We start from the raw sequence: 452 nt of genomic DNA, 5'->3' as shown, positions 1-452 counted from the left end.
CATTCCTTTTACAGACAGCCTGTTCAGAATATACCGTTAAAATTGTTGCAGCCCAAAGAAATACATGAAGGAATCTGGGGTGGTGAAGCTATTATCAAAGGATTTTATAAGAGAAAGCCGTAAGTAAATAATGATATATATTGGTAGAGATATAAAGTTTGGACTTGAAGGAAAATTAGTATTGTAGTTTTTGTAATGATGTGGAATAAAAATCAATTTAGCATTTTTGGTTTGTTATACAGTGTAGGTAATTTAATTTTTAATTGATGAGAACTTTTAATCATCCTCCAGATATGTTCGTCGCATGCCGCACTATTGGGTCCCGACTTTGAAGAAAACAGTTCTGTACTCAGAAATATTGGATCGGTTTATGAATATTACTGTCACAGAACGGACACTCAGCCTTATAGATCAAAATTATGGGTTTGACAGTTACATCTTAAACGTAAGTA

General features: G+C 33.2%; 1 protein-coding gene across 2 annotated transcripts in view; it reads left to right on the top strand.

The window, feature by feature from the left end:
* LOC119593066 (39S ribosomal protein L28, mitochondrial-like) overlaps positions 1-452 on the top strand; it is an 8,121-nt gene that overhangs the window by 4,450 nt on the left and 3,219 nt on the right. For both annotated transcript variants that reach the window (XM_037941979.1, XM_037941978.1), the window contains exons 3-4: positions 15-119; positions 292-445. In XM_037941979.1, the coding sequence (XP_037797907.1) occupies positions 15-119; positions 292-445 (259 nt within the window). The remainder of the gene's footprint in view (positions 1-14; positions 120-291; positions 446-452) is intronic.

This window comes from Penaeus monodon, chromosome 31 (genome assembly GCF_015228065.2).
Source record: "Penaeus monodon isolate SGIC_2016 chromosome 31, NSTDA_Pmon_1, whole genome shotgun sequence".
Lineage (NCBI taxonomy): Eukaryota > Metazoa > Arthropoda > Malacostraca > Decapoda > Penaeidae > Penaeus > Penaeus monodon.
Note: the sequence above shows the minus strand (reverse complement) of the source record. Positions and strands in the feature narration are given on the sequence as shown.